The 20295-nt window shown below is 38.2% G+C and overlaps 1 protein-coding gene across 1 annotated transcript in view; it reads right to left on the reverse strand.

Annotated features, from left to right (window-relative positions):
- The window catches only part of LOC107193994 (unconventional myosin-XV), a 74231-nt gene that overhangs the window by 27926 nt on the left and 26010 nt on the right, over positions 1–20295 (reverse strand). Inside the window, 6 exon segments of the mRNA XM_015583548.1 lie at positions 16104–16346; positions 16768–17758; positions 18062–18257; positions 18416–18627; positions 18697–18981; positions 19162–19637. Of these exon segments, the coding sequence (XP_015439034.1) occupies positions 16104–16346; positions 16768–17758; positions 18062–18257; positions 18416–18627; positions 18697–18981; positions 19162–19637 (2403 nt within the window).

Here is a 20295-nt window from a genome sequence, read left to right on the forward strand (position 1 = left end):
AATTTTTTTCGTCGTACAAGGATCTATTCTTTCCAATATAAATTACAGTGGACGTTAACTTTTGATTATTTTCAGATCAGCAACGACCAGTAGCAAGATTTCAGGTGTCTCCTTGACACTAAGCTTCCCGAACAATAGATCTTTCCCACCTCGTCTCAACAGCTTACTATTCCGCGCACACAATAGGCCGTAGACTTAATCGTTCGTTGACCATCGAAGCGCATTCTCATCGAACACCAATGAGATATCCCCCGAGCCCGTAACCACGTTATAAAACAAGGAATGTGGAATAGAAAAGTTCCAGCGAGTCGCTGCAGTCGTGCTCATACATTTCGTAACCGACAAGTGAAAATTTCCTGGTCGTCCCGTTTCATTAATTGCCATCGATTTTGTTCGGCTCCGATCAGAATGTTACGTACATTTGCTTTCGATAAAACGCGAAACTATTGTTAATTTAAAAAAAAATACAAATAATGCGGTTAATTTAGTCATTTATCAATAATAAATAAGATATCTATTGCAATAATTTAAGATATTGGTCACGTATTATGACAATGTCCTATATTCGAAGAATAGGGATCAAAATCAATGAAATAATCACAGAAATTAAACCTTCTTCTTTCGCTCTCGCGTAATTAGTGTTTCTTCTTAAGAATTATTTCTCGAAAATTTCTCGAAAAAAAGTGAAGTTTTGGATTTCTTACTTTTCCAGAAATTTTTCGAGAAATATCCTATAGAATTTGTAAAGTATAGAATAGAAGATTAGGGAAAATTTTTATTATAGACATCAGCAGTGTCGGCACAAAAAAATACTGAGAATGTTTTCAATTTTTCTAAGCACCTCGCCATAAAATTTAAAAATTTTCAAGGACAATACTTAGGGTAATATGCTGTTACTGGAAAAATATAAATCTAGTCGCTGGAAAATATCAATAAGAAATTCGCATTTTCAGCATTTCTGGAGTTTTTAATTTTTTTCCTACTAGAATTGTCAACCGAAAAATGTTTTGGACAACGCTGATTTAAATATCCACTTGTAACAAAATCGAATTGAATCTGAGGATATACATATACTATTATCAATTTTCTCGAGAATTCAAAATATTGTGTTCCCAATTTGTCTTACTTTAATCTCATTATTGAAATTTTAATTGCTTCATAAATAAGGAAAAAACTGTCACGAAAAATTTTAAAAATTCAACTTTATGGGTTTGAGTAACTTTTACAAGAAGTCACTATGATCGCCATAATAAACCCAGTGTTAACCATCGTTTCAGTCAATTAAGCTTCGTTTATTAGTTCAATTCTTATAAGAAACCGCTTTTAATATCTTCCAATTTGAGAACACGATTACTAGCACGATGAGCCGTGTACGTTGAAATTATGGGAGGTGCATCGGACGATAAAGTTATAGACGTAGAAATCGCTGCAAAGAGTCGCCATAAGTTTTCAACGGTGACAGCTGGCTAATGGCTGAGCTCTTGGCAATACCCGAGCGTTTATAAGAAGAAAGAGAAACCAGGAGGAGGAACGGGAAGTGAATTAATCTAGTTGCAGGATAAATTAATTACTTCGACAAGTGAGCTTTTTTCTCGTAAGTGGAAACCACTTAAATATGTTGATCTAATCTAGACGTAAAACGTCTGTATTATTACATTTAAATCGATAGTTCTCGGGTGCGACTCTAATTTAAATGCCAAACAGTAATTTTAAATAGTAGTGTGTTTAGACAAATTTTTCAAGCTTTGATCACATCATTTTCTGATATCCTTTTGAATAGAGAAAACATAAAATTGTCTAGATCCAGAGACCATGATACTGAAGCAGTTTCAAGTATTAAATGTCGGAAGGAACGTTAAGCTTTAATTATATTATTTACTGTTATTATTTTAATAGCAGTGAATTGTTATAGTATTGTATGGGGTGAGAAATCACAACATTTTTCCAGTGTTTTTATATTTCGTGCAGACATTCTAATGCTTCTAAAATCAAGATAGTGCTAAAATGGTTCACTTGCTTTCTTCACCCATTTCCCTTCCATCAGCAGCAGTGAATGTGACAAGAGAGCGCTTCCAAGAATAACACGTACGCAGAGGCTCGCAACGAAATAGAAATCAGTACCGGAAGGGGCAGGAAAAAGTCGGAAGTGATAGTAGTTCACAGGGAAACATTGTAATTGCTTCACGGCGATGTGCATTCGGAAAAAAATAAAAATTTCTAACCGTGAAAGCATCCATGTCGCAGGCCATGTACCGTTTTTGCTATTTCTTCTATCATATTTAATTATTAATACACATTGAACAATTTCTCTGCTAACGTCCTACCTTTCTATTCCTCTCAGTTTCCATCAGATTGAAAAGCATCCAATAATATTACAAGCAATAACGTGCGTTCAAGTTGCCAAGTGACGATAAGATTCGAGACTTTCTAAAGGCTCAATTGGAACGGTGACTCGCGGTTGGGACTTTTGAAAAGCAGGAATTCCCATTCAAACGTGAAGCTCCGTTTTCAACAACACGAATTCGTCGGGTCGCGAACCGAGTCTCCCCATAATTTAAGATTCTCGATCAACGCCACGTGAAATAAAGAAGCTACACAAAGGACGCGTGATTCATGCGCGGACGTGTAACATCGGCCGCACCTGTCGTTAACGGAAACTAACGATTACACTTGGGACCCTGAAAAGGGTCCCATAATACACCGGCCTCGTCGAGAAGCCTGGTCACGGAAGTGCAGTTTCTTGTTTGTATTAGTTTTCGAAAGGTATGACCAGACTGCGGCTATTTATGGAAATTCACATTATTATAATGTTCTTTGATTAAAGTAGGAGGACAGTACAACGCCCATTTTATTTGGGAAATTCCAAAATGCAAATTATTGGAACACGTGGTGGTTCATGTCATTGGAACGAATGGACATAATGAATTGTTTCATCTATTTTTAGTGGTATATGAAATTGTGGATCTCCTAGACGATAGGCTCCAAAAGTGGGCGCTAAGGAGATCTGAGGGGGCATATTAGTTAGTTTGTTTTCTTTATTTTCACTTGAAGGTTTTAAGATTCAAAGATTAAACACACTACTACACTTAGAAATTTTGATAATAGAGATAGTTATTCGAAGAAAATTTTCAGAAGTGGGCCCTGATCCAAAAAAGATTGATCAACATGGATTAACATGGATTACGTAAATATATTTTTTACTATATATAATTCAACAAAATTGTACCCAACTCTGTCTTCAAACAAATCCTCAATTCATAATTTTGGAGATATTAGAATACAGTTTATTATTTAACCTGTTAACTAGGCCAGCTTTGGCTGATGAACATATAGACACAATTTCAGCTGAATGAAAATAATTTCAAGCGACTTATTGTTCAGTACACGTAAATATAATCTAATTTACATTACTACAGACACCACGATGGAATTGAATCCAGAAACCTTCAGGTAAAGGAATGATGTTAATTTCCAGATTTCACGATGTTATTACCAAGTCCAATTGTTTTTGTTACAACTATGGCCTTGTCATGACACATGACAGCGGTTGGATTATTATGGAAAGCTGAAGATATTATCTGTATCTTACAGGGACCAAAATTTTTACTGAAAGGTGAACCGTTGTCGTCCCTTTCCGCCGGAAGTAACGAAGATCCACACACGAAGGCCCGAGAAACGAGTTCCCACGTTTCTACGTACACGACCTTACGACCTCCATCTTTCTCTCCTTCTGCCCGATGAAATCATTGATGATTTAGTAAACACGATGAGACAGAGAGCTCACCGACCATTATGCCGTCTTCTACATAATATATAGTGAATCCGCGTAGAGAATGATCGAAGCTTCTATTCGCTGCAATGGTCTTCTGGTGCTTCCTATTCAAACAGCGCTTTAACGACTTCGATCACGGTTTAATTAACAGTCTCGTTGGAATGCAATTAAAATTCGTCGAGTTCATTTTAGTAATAATTAACCTTCTACTTTTAAAGAAATTTCAAAGCATTGCCCGAACAGACGTGGATAACATATTTTACTGGAACTTCTATTTCATACAAACACGTATTGAAATAAATACTTCAGATGAATTTTAATCGTCATTTTATTCCTCATTGAATACATTAAATGTTTCTTTGGTTCTGATTTTTTTTAGGTATTCTATAGCTATTAAAACTGATTAAAAAGGTGACACTAATTAAAAGCGAGTCCTAAGAACTTTACAAAAAATTTATCAATTTTGTATTAACAATTAATATCAGGGATTATATATGGAAAGAAGTAATATCAGAATTCCAACGTAATCACCAATTCAAAAGCGGACGTGACAGAGAAACTGGATCCAATTCTTCTCCAATTCTTGGTGAAACAATTTCAACACTTTCTCGCCCGATGTTTTTCCTTGCAGAAATTTTCCTAACCAGTCCCGTTTGTCTGCGATCCCTTTTTTACGCGGTAACACGCAAGCACCAAGGCGACGAGAAAAAGGCGACCCAGGCGAAATCTTTTCCTCGAGCACGATTGTATGTACGCTGTATAAGGCGCATGTCGTGACTAGAAATACCAGTCGTGTCTTAGAAAACTCTCCCCTGTTTCGTGATCGGGAGTCACATTTTCCATTTCTGACGTCCTTCCTTTCGCAACTCCTATTTCCTTCGTGTTGTGAGTTCATGTTCCATGAAAATGAAACGCGGATACCGAATACTTGCGTTCCCTATGCGGCGAAACGTTTATTTTCTTTGAAATGTCATACCTTTGCCGATCAAAAAAAAAAAGTTCGATTCTTTTGAATCCATAAAATTCTGTTTGCATGTTTAATGTTGAGAATTCTATAAGAATTATATTATTATAATTTTCTCTGTTTTTCTGAATTTTTTAGAAGTCTTACAATCCTCGAGATAAACATTTGCAAATTTTCATTGTCTTATATAATGTTTCCTTATTTTTATGAATTTCTGCGTTGCAACATTCCTACAATTCTGAACTCCTGTATTACTACATTCATGAATTTCTACGTTCCCACATTTCTAGATTCCTGAATTTCTACATTTTCTAAGTCCCATCGTTCTGTATACCTCCATACTGGTCTTTGTTTTTCTGAATTTCTACATTTCTGAATTTTTATGATTCCAGAATTTCTGCATTCCTACATTTCTTGCACGTCTCTTCGTTTTCCTGAATTTCTAGATTCCTTTCTTACAACTACTATATGTATATCTGAATTTTACTGTGATACAATAAATTTTCAACAGAAAGTACGATACTCATAATAACGTAAAAATATAATTAACAGACTAATTTCAGAGTTTCTAATTAATATTACGTTTTTAACTAGTTAAGCCTCATCAAATCGGGAGTATTTTGCCTTACAAGAATGGAGTTAACTACCGTATACATATTGACGTGCTGGCACTTGCATTCTTCGGCATCAATGGTTCATTTAACACCATTTATAGCGACCTGGTCTGAAATAATAGTGTAACGTATAAAAATATACTTTCTGCATTATGTAACGTTCTTCTAAACCAGTAACACCTGATGCAATCAAATTAACTGAAGGGTGCAAGCAGCTCCAATTGAGGTTTCACTTAACACATTAGACATCAGTTGTTGATTAAGAACAAGAAAATATTTAAAGGATATATCGAAATCATTAAAAATAATGGAACGAATATTTTAATAGTCTATCAAATAATGACGCACTCATTTACCTTTTAAGTATTTGTTTAATAATAATAATGCCACTAATGCACCAAAAAAAGAATAAATGAAAAAAAATGAAAAGGCAAGGAAAGCAATACAGAAAGAATGAAGCAAAAAGCTGTGCAAACTGAAAACATTACAATTTGTGTAACTCAAATATATATACATATCCAAAACCGTAGAAAAATATACCTAACGTTGCGTTGTTTTTCTGATAATTTGTTACCAGAAAAACCCCTGCCCCATTAAGAGAAGCAGATGCAGTCCTGTCCCCGAAATTCGGCCAGGAAAGGGTGACTCTGAGTCATCGGGACACCATCAACGCCGGGATGGACACCGGCCGGAGAATTTAGGCCAGACGCCGAGTGTCAGATGGAGAGATAACGATCGCTGGCGAACGGCTATTAGCAATTCAAACGGCTTCCGGCCTCCATGCTGGCATCGCGTACGCGAGAAAGAAGGTGTTGCCTCCGGTAAACACGAGTTGCTTGAACCCTGAATCGCACGAAAGAAGCCTAAGTAGCCGCGCGCCTGAACGTTACGTGGCTTCGGCTCCTTCGCTCGTGGAATATCCGAGTGAAGCCTGCCACGCATGCAACCGTGTGACAACTGTGTGCAATCCGCAAAACTGGCTCGCAGACGTGAAAATATGGAAATTGAAGTATCGTGTGGTTCTGGGAACGTTTCTTTCGCCACGTGAACCACCTCGATGGAGGGACTTTTCCAACGATTGCACAGATGGCGATGATTGGATCCATTTCTGGATCTCAGTATCAGAGTGCATTAAGGGGGTATTCCCATTCGGGGAGGTCAAAAAACCGGTTTTTTGTTAAAATTGTATTTTCTTAAAGTATAACATCTTATGTGTTCCCAAAGTGATATGTTTCAATTCATTGAAATGACGACTGCACGAGTAATCGAGTTTTTCTCGAAACCATGTTTTCCAAATTGGCTGCCACGATATATCAATAATGAGTTAACCAATCTACTGCAGCTTTGACATACATATAAAATAGACGTCCCTTTATCTTATTTTTGAAAAAAAAGTGGACTTATTATACTCTGGCTTTGGGGCCCAGATTTAGGCCCATGCTCATCTGTTTCTCTGAATGTATCTTGTTGATATTACCAATTTGTAAATGCAGTTGGTTGCAAATGCGTTAATTCGCCCTTGTGTACTGTTCCATAAACTGTTCCACTACTATTCCTTGAATGAAATTTGGTCTAACCTGAATTACAAATATAGTTACATATCACTTAAATATTATGCATTTAAACTACTGTCAAATAAATCTACAAATTTCTCTAAACCAGAGTATAATTAAAAATTAAAATCTAAATTCGGATCCAATGGAGCCGAACAGTGCACGAGAGTACAATTAACATCTGACAAATGACGCACGACGCATATTTTAATGTCCATCACGTGACTCTAACATTTCAAAAAATAGTGCTTTAATGTAAAATTTTAAGCATAGATACTGTTTTAATCATTTGCATTAGAAGAAGGAAGAAGTTTTCTACGAAAGCAATTCTAAGTACATTGACACCTTGACCAACCAGAAACCGAATTTATTTACAGTAAAATATTCAATGAAACGAGTTTGGCTGAGGTTCACGAAACACCTAAAGATTAGAAGAAGGATCATGACAAACGTTAATTTACATAATTTCCATTTCGTTCCTGTGAAGGTTCTAACCTCGCAGTAGCTCAATGGAGTTCGTCAGGCAATCAAAGTTTTAATCAACTAGTGCCTTAAAACTGTCCATGGTTATAAGAATCTCAGCTGGGGCCTATTGTCGCCAAAGCAATAAACCTTTCAGGTTACGAAATCGTCGTACGACGAATGCATAAACGCCGGTGCAACAATGCACTTGCTGACTGTGTTTGAATAACAAGCAAAAGAGACAACTTTCTTCTTCCATGGGGGGATTTTTCGACCCCAACCGGTTTGATCGCGCGCCTTTCCTCGTCGCGTAATTACACACTGCGCGGCGCGGCGGTGCGACAGACGCGATTTTTTATTTCGTTACGGACGACAGGAGAAACCCACGTACGGTGAGATCGGATTTTTCCTGACGCCGTGCACCGTCGAAGCACCTGTACGCCAGAGCAGCGAGGTGTTTACAAACGCGAAGGACTGCTTATTACGCGGTGGCGCGAGCCACGGAAGAACCGAGCAAGAGGACATCGCGACACGGAACGAATTGACGTTTTACCCCCGTGCCTACAAGGAATTCCTTTTCCCTTTGTCTCCAGCGAGTAATAGAATGCAAAGATGCGACTGGTTTATAATACTGCGGATTGCATCGTAAATCGTGCAACCGTGGAACGGTATTCGAGATCGTAAACGATCGTGCATTGGGGAAGAAATATTCACTGGACGCGATATTTCGGTTAGGTTGCGGTCTGAAATCTTTATGTCATTTATGCAGTGTGTTAAAATGAAAAGGATCTAAGACTTCAGGTGTTTACAGTACACACCGAGTAGAGTAAAAAATTGTTTAACCTCTTCAAGGACGAATTTATTAAGACAGAATATTTTTTTTATTCTTCGGTTGTATTTAATTAAAATATATTTATAAATATTAACGACAATTAATTGCTGGAATGTCCTTTTTGTTGGAGAATTTCTTAGTGAATATTTAATTACAGTTTCGGAATGTTGCTTGAATGAAACAAAAACTAAATGTTCACGTACGTGTCAGTATCCTTCAAGAGGTTAATCAATACAGGATCTAAAATCAATCCTTTCGATGAAAAGTACAGACGTTTATTTTTATATTTGTTACAGATGTTCCATACGTCTTCCTTCTATTTCAACACCAAACTCATTTGATTAGATATTTTTTATTCCACTCGGTGAGTACTATAAACACCTAAAGTCTTATTGATCCTCTCTTTTTTTAACACCTTGTATATCTACTTTGAGGTTTATATATATGTGAAACAATAATTTCTATTGAACAAATGATTTTAATACGTATACTAATTCGATAATGATTACAAAATATTCGCTGCCCCAGACAATTATTAAGTAATCGTATTGTAGCTTTGAAAGTTATTTGTAAATTCATAAAGGAAGTATGGAATTATTCAGAATACTGTTTTATCGCGGAAGAAATATTCACTAGCTATCCGAATATGCTTGAGGTAAAATTATTTAGAATACCATTAATATTTTTGCTTGGTTCCTGTAACAATTTGAAACTTATCTGAATGGGCAATAAGGTAAACATAATGACATAAATCATGAAGAAGATTCATGTCGTTCTAAATATTTGCTGGGTAATACTTTTATTTAATTTTATAACTAATGCATAAAGTGATGATTTATTAGGGAAGAATACTCATTGACAGATCGCCTACTTCCAGGTAAAATTCCCTTCTAGCTGACTGCCTAATTTCAGGTTTTATTAATATATTGCTATCTGATTTAATCTGCACACGACAGGTCGATTGCAATATCCATCACACGTGACATCGTTTTTAGGCACACCATAGGGAATTGATTGCAGACGTATCGAGGATGATACACCGGTGATAAATTATGAAATCATTACCGATATTTAACGGGTGCTTGGAGAAAACGCTTATAAAATATTGCGTCCGAATTATTCGCACCGACCGTACTGGGAAGTTGAGTGGAAACTTTCTTTTAGTGATGAATGGCGCAAGGTACATTAAGAATTTGCAATTCAGAACGGAGATTCGCGTTTACGTGCATCCATTAATAAAATTTATTTAGTGTCTAAAAGGAAACTATTCAGATAACAAGATCAACAAAATTTCGTACATTTAAAATACTTGAGATAATATTTTAATAGAAATTTCATGAAGATTCGTTCTACTTTGATCGAATCATTCAAAGAAAAAGGATCAAATAAATTATCGAGTATAATTAGAAGTAGGTATTAAATATTCAGATAACATCAAAAGAATTTTCTACATTTAAACTATTTGTGATAATATTTAAATAGAAAATTCAGGAAGATTAATTCTACTTTGACAGAATCATTGGAAGAAAAAGGACCGAACAAATTATCGGGTATCATTAGAAGTATTAAATTGAGAATTCCACTAATGCTTAATTGTGAGAATATATAACTAGAACGGGAATGTAACTAACCATCATTGTGCGAAATTCACGGGATATGCGTTCATGTAAAAATGTCACCTGATACCTTCGAAGACGCCGACTTCTTCCGGCTGGCTCGGCCATTGTCCCAGACGTCAAGCTTCGTGCACGATGTCGTCATTTCACTCGTGACAAAAGTGGCGAACAACAATTTGTTACCGGTTTTGCACCTTTCGAATGCCTTTTCCCCGGATACTGCACGTTTAGAAACGCACGTTTCACTATAATTCCAGCTTTTCATTATCCGAACACGCTCAATCTCACGTAAACGGTAATGTTAAAAAAGAATCACGTGTCTCTAAATATTCGTAGACCCATGAAATTATTAATTCTATGTAAAAAGTTATAAGAATGTTTATTGTTTGCATCATTAGCTTTCATTTTCACGCTGGATCGACTTGAGTCAATGATGCAGGAATTGCAATACCTAAAGATATTTTATGTTTAATATTCTATAGATTGTTTAATGAGTCGCTATGATTTAGTAAAGGAAAGTGACATAAAATCTAAGAAGATAACGAAAGACGTCGGATATCTGCAATATAATTAACACTGTCACGAATAGAAACTCCTAAAAGAAACTTTTTAACCCTCGCATAACGATGGCTGGGTCATTTCGTTCAGTATGCCTCGATGATTGGAGGAATGACTTGAAAAAAATTAATGTTTACAAAAATTCACATTTTGTACTATGTTTCACGAATTTTTGTAAATGAATATAATATTTATATATAGTACATAATGTCTAGTATGGGTCACGTGTGACCGGGTCATCGTCTTTCACGTTCGTCATGCGAAGTTAAGTTATAATGTATTTTTGGTGACAGTATAGCCATTGATAATTAGATAAATTGAATTAAAAAAAAAGTAATTTCTCAACACCATTGTATCTCTTCCTTCACAAATATCGATGCTAAAACGCTCACTTTTTGCTAGTAACAACATACTGCAATTAAATGAAGACTCTGCACACGCAGAAAAACCTACACACTCTTTATATGACCTAGATTCTATCGCACATTCTCGAGTTGTCCGTCGTTGTTGCATGGTTTCTCAAAGTCGAAATAAAAAGACATATCAAAATGGCAGAAAAATCTGTCACAAGTGACAAGGAATTCCTACAGGACGCGCTGATCCATTTCCGTCACGGCTGAACAGAAACGGAACCGGAGTTTTCGCGTTTCTTTGCTCGTCGAAATTGTTTTGGTACGAGCAGCCGAACCGCAAGGCGATCGACCCAGCACCAATTAGCGACGATCGGCTTGGAAATTCTAACAGGACGACGCACACATGCCGCGGTATGTAACGAGGCAACCTCGGGGCAACGCCTAGTGTAAATTGCGTTTCCAGTGAGTGGTCATATATGCTGGCCAATGCCTCCTTCTTCCTCTCTTTTTCTTTGTGCTGGTAAACCGTATCTGGCGACCTATCATCATCGTAGACAGTTCACGATCGTCTTCTATAAAGAACTGCTCCGATGGCTATCTCGATTTCCTAAATGTAGCTCCACAACCTTTGGGGCAATATTGAAAAGGGAATTTCTTCAGTACACAGAGATAGCTTCCTTTGGAATGTTCCTTTCTAATTGTATACAATTTTAGAACGCTACGCGCGGAATAGTGAAATTTTTTCTCTCTCCTGATAGAAATTGTGGAAAGCTATTGGAATCTCGTTGAAATCGAAAGTGTCGATTTTCGAAGGATACACAGAGGTATCCTGTGAAAGTAATTATTCCAAGCGGTTTGGCTTGTCTTGGTTTGCTTGTTTGTGGGAGCTTTGCTACGCCATTGATCGCAGGAGTAAAATGATAGGACCGATCGATTGACTGGTCTCACTGGTGCCTGGTTCAATGTGGAGGTTGCACTGTCGCACGAATATCGTCGCATCGGTGTTAATATTCAGTGGTGGATGATTCGTTTCTGGTGGGAAAGACGTTCTTGTAGAATCATATTTCTTTACAGTACGAATATTTCTTTAAAGATAATCTTCGTCAAAACTTTAGTATCTTAGAATTAGGATATTCAAACAAAAACAACTATTGAATGGAATAATAATATTTGATTCAATTGTTACGTAGACGAATGAAATGAACGAAGCTAAAAAATTGAAGATTCTGAAACAGAAAACTTTCTCAGAGAGCGGTACAAAATTGTTAAAGCGATGCAAAAATTAGTAAAAATTGAAGAAGGTGAAGAAAGACTAGTTCTTTATTCATTTATAAGTAGACGGATAAAGAAGGAAGCTAAAGGATTGCAGATTTGTAGATTACACTTGATATGCAAATTGCAACGGATTAACTTTCAACTATTCATGAAACGGCAGTTTGGGTAAAATTTGAGACAGCACTAATTTCAGGCACTTTATCATCCTCTAGCAGTAGACTTGCCAGATATTACCCAGCGAAGAATGGATCGGGGTCGAACAGGAATTTCGAAATAACGGTGAAACGAGCCATCAAAACACGGCTCATCATCTATTCGTCGATAGATCGTCGAGCCTCTTTTGTGATAATTAATCCGGATTCCATTCATGCCACAGCTGACAAGATTACAAGCTATTGTTGCGTACAATTTCGTTCCGCAATTGTTGGGCTTTCTTATCCGCGAACAGTTTCTTTACACGCCTGATAATCCTCATTCAAAGACATCGTGCAGGGCGTTTCGGAACTCGATGCCGTTCACACACGGTGTAGGACATTCAATGTTCAACTGACGGGCAAAAGAATAATTCGTGTGTTAATTCGTCACGTTGATGGAGTTGAAACGTTGGGAATTGATTGAAATTCTGTGCCGAATGATAATCGGTTAAAGCGTGAAAACGTTGATTGACTAACTGTGGAACAAATTCGATAATTTTACGAACTGATGCATGGTAATTTCTGCAATTATTATGTGGTTTTTGATCGGTTGGCTCCAAGTTCTGCTAAGAATCGAGATAAAAAGATTTAAGAAATTAACACATAGAAGAATTACCTTCATATAAACCCTTTGTTCGGATAATTGATCAATTATGAGTTCATAGAAGATGCAACTAATGGTGAGTGAAACACATTAAAATGTTATAGGAATTTCAGTATTCGCTGGGATAATAACCTTCTATTTAATTTCACATTTAATAAATCAGTCCTTAAAATTTGCATAAACATCTGCTGTCTGGTGATTCCAGGTAGCAATAAATTGACTCTAAATCTAAGAATCAACGTTCGAACATAATTAACCAACCTGTCACCTTTCAAACTATATCTTATTGCAAAATAAATCCTAATTCTCCGAAATATCATCCCTCGTTTCTAATAAATCATCAACATCCTTAAGCCCAAGTACCAAAAGGTTTTATCATTTCTTGAATGCCCTTAGGATCACAATAAAAGTAACTATCCGAGCAATCATCTCGTTCATCATTTCTTAAACGAGCGCAAAACCAGAAGCACTTATATTATGCATCCAACTGGTGCAGCAGAGTGACAAGAAAACGAGGAAATGGAAAACCTGGAGGAACATCCTACTCAATCCAGAAGCAATTAATCAAACGTACCATGAAGAATACAATAATATTTCTCTGTAATCGCATCTTGCGGATTCCATATTCTTATTACTTTTACTATCATACCAACGAGATATAAATTCCATTCATGGAAAAAATTGCAAAGAGTACATGTATCCTTTAAAATAAGTATTCGAGAATACAATTTCCATGCATTATATTTTCATGTAAAATTCCGTATTAAATGAATTGTACTCTTTCAGCATTTTGGCAATTCCATCATTTCATTAGTAAAAGAGAGGACAGGCCAATAATGTGGTCTCTAAATAGTGTCCACTGCTCTCTATAAACGCATTCTTAAACCTTGGCTATGCAACTATAGAGAGGTATTACTACAATTCACAGACAAGGTACAGGGATCTCATCTATAAGTGACCACAGAAACGTTTGCCAAACCTCGTGACGATCCTCTCCACAGAATTATGTACATTCAATACCCGAATTTACAGTGCCTCAACTCAAATTTGACTTCTATTAGCTTTATTATAAATATCAGTGAGATGTCACATACAGATCTTAACTCTTTCAATGCGTCTATTTTAAGCGTTTGCTATATAATTTGGAATTTTTCCAAAACGAAAACACATTTCGAAAAAATCATTTCGGTGTCACACAAAAATTTGTAACATCAAAATCCAGACTTAACAGCGACTAAACTCAATTTTCTCTTCTATTTGCTTTCTCATAGAACTCAGCAATCTCACAATATAATGTCAAATTCAGAATTTACCCTTTCCAAGGGGTTTGTTTAAGTGTTCGCTATGTAATTTGGAATGTCTCCAAACGAAGACACATTTTTACATAATCATTTAGGTGTTTTTACGGTAGTAAGTGTATATTATACTTCACACTTAGTATCATTTCAAACCCGTTTTCTGCACCGTTGTCTTCCCCTAGCAAACGAAACCGTCCTAACGGACCCGGAGGTCATGTTTCCGTTTTTCTGCGTGGCCAGCGACACGCGTAGACGCCTCCCTCGGGACGTCGTTACCCCTCCGGTTCGTCGTTTCACGAGGAAATCGTGGGTTTGCTTTCCGCTACCCACGCATTATCGCGTTGGAATGCGTTGTCTGTCGGACGCGCGCCTCCTAACCTGCCCCGTTCCCCCAACCCCCCTCCCATCATCGTCGTTATCCTTGTCCGGGGGCTTATTACAGCCGCGTACCGATTTCCACACGTGCGATCGCGTTACTTCACCCAGCTGCGATTAATTGCGCAAGATCTAAACGCAGCTGCCGACCTTCGGGGATCCTAGCGTGCTGGGATGGTAGCGCGAGAGCAACCAGTTTTCCGTGAGAAATCGAAACGTTCGACCGAGGGATTCCTTCATTGGATCAGTAGACTGAGAATGTTTATACAACTTCAGATTTATCGTAGGGTAATATACGAAAAAACTGGAATTAACCTTCGTTGGCCACATTGGGTCTTTTATGGAACAAGAGAAGTTTCGCTTTCGAATATCTACGAAATAAAAGGGATTGTTATTAAAAGAAACTTTAAAAATTGTTGGATCGTGTAGTACAGATCTTGGCAAGTATCCAGGGATTTTTTTTAATTTTTTGGATGTCTATAAGGGGAAACAAATAGGTCTAGAGAAAAAAGATCCAGGGGGTAACGGAAACAGTAAAAATAACGGGGATCACGCAAGGTTAAATAGAAATTGTTTCTCCGTTACTGATTTTCTTCGGGTAAAAATGAAAGAAAAATTTTGATTGTATATTGTTAAAATCTACTATTATTCTTTTACACAACAATGTAATTCTCGATGAAAATAGATTGATAATGTTTTTAATATTCGACTACATTTTAACTGACTATTAGATTTTGCAGCTACACTCTAGAAGAAACTGTAAATTTCGGATGCATTTATAATTAATCGGATAATAGATGTGTATCAGAGCTTTGATAATGACTCGGTATTAAAGATTAATCGTGAATCGGGTTCGTGAAAACGGATGTTAACATTTAGTAACCTACATTGGTCGAATTGTTATCTAACGCCACAGACTTTTTTCTTTACTAAATTGAGCTACAATAGGTGCAAGAAAATGAACCGCAATTCTTCTACACTGTTTCGTTGTCGAATTAAATTTCCAGGGAAAAATTAGCATCGAGCATTTATGCAACCGCATTCTATGTCTGTTCTGAATCGTATAATTCGATGCGTGTAACGGTTACAAGAGCATCCTATCAACTTTAATGTGGAGATCGCCGAGGAAAACGATAAGCATAAGTTGGTCGAACGCACGGTTCACCGCAGAAATTCGAAATATCCTTGGCTCTTTTTGCACGCTTTGCGCAACGCGTTCTATTTTCCGTAGAAAAGAGTCATAACCCTGTCGCGTGTTAATTGAAAGAAAAAGGATACGGAAGCGGATTTTCACCGATCAGTATTTTTACATTTCTAATCATTGAAGTTAACTGTAACCTATAAATAAGATCAATTTGATCCCAACCTACTTAATAATCAAAGTGTTTGATTAAGTTCGTACTTTCACTCATCAGTATTCAATTTTCTTTTCTAAATGTCACTCATAGTGATCATGAAAATCTAGTAGCATGTACTGCTTCAGTTTAATGAATTAAAGAAGTACAAAACTTCTGTTAATAAACAGAAAATCGGAATTTCTTGATCTCATCCATAGAAGAGGATTTATCATTTAATTGGTAGACCAACTGACCCAATTCGTGTCACGTATTTAGATTAAACATTTTTCACTCACCAGTCTGATGTAGGTGCTGATCATCTCCGTTAATTGTGGTGCTCGGTTCGTGTGCAAAGGCAGCCGAACTCCGGACGAAATCTGCATCACACATACACCAGCTCGAGGGGAGCTAACGGAGACGATGTCCTCTAGGGGTAGAGTCTCCAGGATAATTAGATCTCCTTGCGGAGTGCGTTTGATCAGTCGTAAACCGTGATGGGAGACAGCGACGTGCTGGGTCTCTGGATGTTGTGGTCCAATCTGAATGAACAATCAATTCGATATCATTGATTTCAATGGCCTTATAAAAACGTCGGCCTACGTAAACTCCAAAGCAAGATAAAAAGGTAGAAAATAGCTACTATTAAGGACGAACAGTCAAGCAATGGCAGACGAAGACACTTATGGACACAATGACGGCTATTACAGATCCCAAGGATAACAGGTTATTCAATCTTCCGAAGTCGGACTAGCAATAGAACTTCGACTCGCCAGCAATCGAGCACACGATACCAATTTAGCCTGCATTTTCTTTTCGCAACTTTCCATTCGAGAACGTCACGTATGATTAGCCGCGTATAAACACCATTCACGGTAATTATTAGCAACAACTAGTCTCTCGGATAAGAACCGAGCATAATTCGTTTTAATTAATCGTGAACATGAGGTGCAGAACACTCACCGACACGGGGAATATCCTGGCGAAGTACAGGGGCCATTGTTTGGCCACGTCGACGACATTCTTTTTAATAGTGATCTTATGTTGCGTGCTCTGTAGGTTGTCTAACGTCACACCGTAATTATCTAACAATTTCAGCATGTTCTGACGATCCTCTTTCGTGATCCTGATACTGGACGTGGCCAGGACATCGTAAGCGACCTGACAGAACACCAGATGAAGCGCCAAGGGACTATTTAAGGTTTCGTTAGGCGCGAATACTTCTTTCTTCACCCTCAACGTCCAAGTCACTCTGTTGTATGTGAAGTGGGCTGTAGATGTCTGAGGATAGAGCTTCGTGTTCATGACCTCTTGGACCTTTTCGATCTCTGGTTTCTCGGCTGGTGGTAGCACAGGTCTAAGGAACTCTGGCCATTCTTCGATCTCAATCCTCTCCATTTTGTCGGTACGATGAGTGGACGCGACGCTGGACCTTCTGTCAACCTCACGGTCTAACTTCTTGAAACTCTGACGAGCTGCGGCAAAAGACTCCCTAGTGTTTGGCATCACGCCAAAGTCCCTGGATGACGGCATACCAAAGCTGTCTCTGGATTTTGGAGAAAGGTCCCTGGTCATCCCGAAGGGATCTCTTTTGGAGTTCTCGAATATGTCTCTGGCGTATTTCGGATCGAAAATATCCGAATTCAAGTCCCGGCGAGAGTCGAAGTCAGAGTTTCTGTCTCTCGCAGAGCTGGCCATGTCGGTGCTGTCTTTGCTGTAGAAGTCTTTGGACTTCTGGTCCTGTGATCGAGACTTATCGAAGTCGTTTCTGTACTCGTGGCTCTCCCTTAAGTGCTGCTGGGACGCGAATATGTCCCGACTGTGGCTGAACATGTCGCGCTGGGCCTTCGAAAAGTGATCGAACGATTCTGAATCTGGTGATGCCCTGAAGGTGTCTCGGGATTTTGGCTCGATTGGTGCTGGGGGTGACCTTGGTTGTGGTACACCAGATTGACTGTAATTTGTCGTAACGTTTAAAGTTAAGTTTAATAATAGCTGTAAGCTTCTATTTCTAATGTGATCAGCGACAACTATCAATATAGAGGTTCTGATGTATTTTCAATCAAGTCAACTCTAGTGCATTAAAAATTATTAGAAAGCAACGGTCTTAGCACTACTATACACGGTTCGGATGATTCAATAGGAGGCGTTTCTATGCCTGATTTAAATAATCACATTGTATTTTCAACGAGATGAGTTATGTCATGAATACAAAAGGAAATGGAAAAAAGTAGTAGTAAGAAATAGCTGAAGGTACCTATTACTATAAATGCTTCCACCTCTGGGACTAGGGGGTTGCGGAGGTGTCACCGGAAGCGGAGGTGGCACAGGCCTCTCCATCCTCTCAATCTGGGTTCTAACTACTTGAGCTTGAGTCATCATGTCTGTCGTGCCTTTTGAAGTGACGCTTTGCGTGTCATCGGCCGTGGATGCATAATCGTCCCATCGACCTCCTTTAAAACGTCGAATCATCTTCACAACTATTCTTTTACCTACTACGATGTCTGGACGATGCAAACTTCATACTGTGACTCGCATTAGTGTAGCGTCACATGTCAGTTATAAACTCATTGTAATACACGACGACGTCAAACTTTCTTAATAACGTTACCTAATTGCTGTTCAAGAAGAAGTTTCCTATTATCCTCTAAACGCTTCACTTTGCCGTCTTCTCGCGGGAGAGCGGGCTTCTCTGTCGTTTTCGTCGATCTCACACTGTGATTAGCTGTCACCTTCTCCAATCTTTGTCTCATTTCTGAACTCAGCTTCAATTTACCAATGCTACCTGGGGATGGCCTTTGAGCGCCGACTTCTAACGCGGACCTAAACAATTCGTTGAAATATAAATTAAAAGATTAAGCAACTGAAATGCAACTGTATGATATATCGTACTTGGATTTCTTCTTTTTTTTCTCTCCCTCCTCTTTGTACCCGTTTTCGTGCTTCGTCGCGGGGGTAGACGTATGAGATACTACTGCTCTTTCTTCACTTCCAACAATATTTTCAATTTCAAATTCTTCCCACTCCACTGCACCTTCTGTGCTTGGTTCTCCGTCTCCTTGATTGTACTCTCCGAACTGCGGCGTGATCTTGCGCTGTTGTTGCTGCTGTCGCATTTTGAACTCTATGAAGCTATCTTGACTTTGATTCTCGTTCGAGTCGCTCGGTGGAGGCCATCTGAAGTCAACGTTCGTACAGAAATTATTCAGAGCCTACCAAATCATTACCAATTTTGTTATAGAATGACTTTTCATGAAACAGTTTTGTAATTATTAATAGTATAAATAATGAAAGGGGTCATTTAGTTGAAACGATATCTTTCTGATCTATTATATAACGATAAATTGAATTACTCACCTCCATTTACCAATTCGAACTGTTTTGGCTCTTCCGTAAGGATCGAGGAAGGGTCTGGACTCCGATGGATCATGAGATTCTAAAGGCGGAGGCATAGGCGGCGGGGGTGGCACGCCTTTATTATTGCTCGAATTCGACAAATTGCTGTCCACGCTACTCTTTCGATTTTTCAATTCACTCAACACGTTCGTGAAATTACTTTGCACGTTGCTCTTATTCGAGCTCGGCCTTTTCGCGTCTATCGGGCCGGAGGACTTCTTGTCGCCAACTTTCCTGTCGACGCTAATTTTTCTGACAGCGTATTCGACACTCGTCTTTCTGGCCGTTTCAGAATTCTTCCTCGGTGGACTCTGCGATCGATGTATCTGAGCCTTGACCGTCACTTCCTGACGTTGGCTGTTTGTCGGCGTTTGAACTGGAGTTCCTTGCTTCTCCGTTGACCAAAGTTCCCCATCTTCTGGCTCCCTGAACGACACCTGGTAGCGGCGAAGATTCATTTAGAAATTGCATCTTCGTTGATACATTAAATGAAATAATGTTATAATACCCCGATGATATCACCTAAAGGTTAAGTTCACAGCGAGTTACAAAGTATTTTACAACGGAGTGAATTGCAAATTTGTACATGCTTCGAGTTGGTCGATTCGTGCTGCTATGTACAGTGTTGTAAAGAACTGCAGGTGAGTAGATCTGGGTGCAATATGGTTGAAGTGGTTAACATATTGGTCAAGTTCTGCAGAATACTCCATTTTTATGTATATGTACATTAGCAATTTTATACTATTTAGAATTATAAAGAATTGCTGTTGCAATTTCTGCTCAAGATTTAAAAACCACCTGAGATTTAATATCAATAGTAAAAGATAATGACAAACCTCATCTTGCTGCTAGACTCTACATCCTCCTTCAGATAGACGCGACACAATTCCACGCCGTGGATAATGAATAATTACAGACTAATTCCGAAGAACTGTGTCAATCACCACTCGAAGAATCGTAGAACATAATTAAAGTCCTTCGCCGTCGGTATCTGTCGTTACAACGTATACCAAAGTTTCCCTGAACCCACATTTCCTCACACCACTGTACTAGTCAACTTTCAAACTCGTTTCACGGAAATCGGTCCCATAACCG

Source organism: Dufourea novaeangliae, unplaced genomic scaffold (assembly GCF_001272555.1).
Source record: "Dufourea novaeangliae isolate 0120121106 unplaced genomic scaffold, ASM127255v1 scaffold21, whole genome shotgun sequence".
NCBI classification, from domain to species: Eukaryota; Metazoa; Arthropoda; class Insecta; order Hymenoptera; family Halictidae; genus Dufourea; species Dufourea novaeangliae.